At 41.2% G+C, this 2,500-nt stretch overlaps 1 protein-coding gene across 40 annotated transcripts in view; it reads right to left on the reverse strand.

The window, feature by feature from the left end:
* The window catches only part of LOC113819561 (titin-like), a 175,818-nt gene that overhangs the window by 107,053 nt on the left and 66,265 nt on the right, over positions 1 to 2,500 (reverse strand). For 37 of the 40 annotated variants that reach the window (XM_070128115.1, XM_070128094.1, XM_070128102.1 and 34 more), the window contains one exon: positions 1,927 to 2,056. The exons of the other annotated variants lie outside the window; for them this stretch is intronic. In XM_070128115.1, coding sequence (XP_069984216.1) covers positions 1,927 to 2,056 — 130 coding nt within the window. The remainder of the gene's footprint in view (positions 1 to 1,926; positions 2,057 to 2,500) is intronic. 40 annotated transcript variants of the gene reach the window in all.

Consider the following 2,500-nt stretch of genomic DNA (forward strand, 5'->3'; position numbering starts at 1 on the left):
TGCCATTTCAATGTGTGTAAAATTAATATTTTTTTCTTGCCATGTTCTGTGTTATAAACCTCCAGCGTTAATTGTAAAGTCAACGGCTTCAAATGTTCTATTCAGTGTAGTGTTTGGGGTTAATAATAATATCCTAGCATGCGTGCACCACCACCATCTTACTTCTTGATAATCATTCCATCTGGGGGTTTATTTACGTGCACCTCCTGCCGCCCCTGGACGTGGCGTGGCCGCGGGGTCCGCGCAGACGTCGCGAGTTATTATATTTACACCCCGTCAAGACCTCCACCACCACCTTTGAGCAAGGACCGTGAAGAGGGGCCGCGCCGCGTCGCACTTGGCGCCCTCTTAACATGATTAGTTGAGCAACTACATACCCGCCACCGAGATACCAGTATATACATAGATATATGCATGTACAAAAATTAAAGGAAAAGAACTTGCATAAAACCGAGGTCTCTTACTAAACAGATGTACTGTCCATTCAAAACTGTATGTAGGCCTATATAGTAAGACTGGAAAAAGTAAGCGTAAGACACCTCTTGTTTTATATCAAGCGTGGATAGGTAAAACTGGAAGTTTTAATCACTGATTATTTTATTTATGTTTCCCAAGTTTTGTACATTATAAGATTATGTTTAGCATGTTGAGGAAACAATACAGTTCTAATGGCAGTAGCCAGTCATGCATCCCTTCACCTCTAGTTCATCATACAATAAGGTTTAAAGTCCCGAAATCTCGGAGAAATATATTAAACATAAATTAAGAATCTGGGCTTATTCTAACCTTCCACTGGACAATAAATACATTATCAGTTCCTTATGCAAATGAGCAAGTAACGCGTATACTTTCGCGTCAACAGAAATATGACAAGGCTTACTAAATGTAATTTATATCCAGACGTTAAGCATACAAAAATAACAAGATTATTCAGGAGTTATTTTGCTCAATAAAACAATCCAGGGAAAGTCTAAATTGTAAATATCTAAAATATAATGAGATAAAGAAATAAAATACAGCCAACATCTATGATAAAGCACCAAACACATACAAGGTCAACTGGTTCATGTCTTCCTTTTCAACTCTTTTTATCATGGAAATTATTTTCTACATTTGATAAATCACTTTCACGCTAGATATGTTTGCTTTAATGTGACTTTCCAGATAGTAAACAGAAGAGGAAATAGCGGATTTTATTGGATGAAATTGGTAACAATGCAGCAGCAACAGTAATAAATCCGTTTTCTTTTTCTGTTCACAGCAGGAAGTAACGAATATTTTCTAAAATCCCTCATCTACTCATTTTTACTTTCCCATGCACATATTTATCATCTGCTTATTGTGTCTCTTGAAAAAGACAAATAAAATAACAATAAATAAATCACAAACATAGATAGACTCAAAATATGAGGATAAATGATATTGCTGGCATCCTTCGTCACCGCTCTTGAAGCACACCTGGATATGCCATAACAGCGTGATTTATCCTATTTTTGAGTCGTATATGGCCACGCGGGCCGCCTACTGTCAACGGCACACAAAGGAAGGGGTGTGACTAAGGGGAGACACTTTTGGCGCGATGTGGGGGAAGGGCACCAAGGGAGGTAAACATCGGTATTACTGGCAGAGGGGACTTTCTACTTTCCTTGTGATCCGTGGTTGCTGGCCTCGTCCAGGGGCTCGTCAGGCAGCGGCAGCAGCAGCACCTTGGTTTAAGCAGGTGGTTTCATGGTTTACTAACAATCTACACTGACAGTGATCCTTCATGTCTGGACATGCGCCCTCGACCAGCAAGCACGGGGACAAGGCCTCCCTCCCTCCCTCTCACACCGCGCCAGGGGAGGTGGGGGACCTCCCTCCCCCTCACACACTGACCAGGAGGGGGGACAAGGCATCCCTACAGGACGCTGGCTTAATCGGCCTTACTTTTAACCGTGAGCATGGCGGAGGTCTCTGCCTGCCCCGCAGAGTTGGTGGCACGGCAGGTGAAGATGCCGGTGTCCTCCGGGTAAGTCAGCTTGATGTCCAGGACGGCGGTGTTGCCCTCCATGAACATCTGCAATGGCAAAGGAGAGATCGTCCTGATTAATCCATTTTTATGATGATGTAAAATGTAATACTTTAAAGATCGGAGTGCACATCTATGTTTTTCAACTAGTTCTAGAGAAATAATAAATTCAAAGATATAATTATTATGATAGAAAGATAATAAATATGAAAATGAAGCGATAAAACACTTTAGAGTTCTTATTCCCTCTTATTTGCACCGCCATAATCAGCCAAAGCATGAGGACCAAACCAAAGATAAAAGGGAACACTTTGTACGAAATATATTATAAGAAATGGACCTGAACAAGTCGATTTATTTATCGCAATCGCTTTTAAAAATATAGCGGATTGTTTGCTTAGTGCGTTCTCTAGCTCGTGGTAAACATCGGCATCAGATAATGTTTTTCCCCATGAACAAAAACGAGATATTCGTGGTAACAGGACGGCTTGG

Source organism: Penaeus vannamei, chromosome 12, assembly GCF_042767895.1.
Source record: "Penaeus vannamei isolate JL-2024 chromosome 12, ASM4276789v1, whole genome shotgun sequence".
Lineage (NCBI taxonomy): Eukaryota > Metazoa > Arthropoda > Malacostraca > Decapoda > Penaeidae > Penaeus > Penaeus vannamei.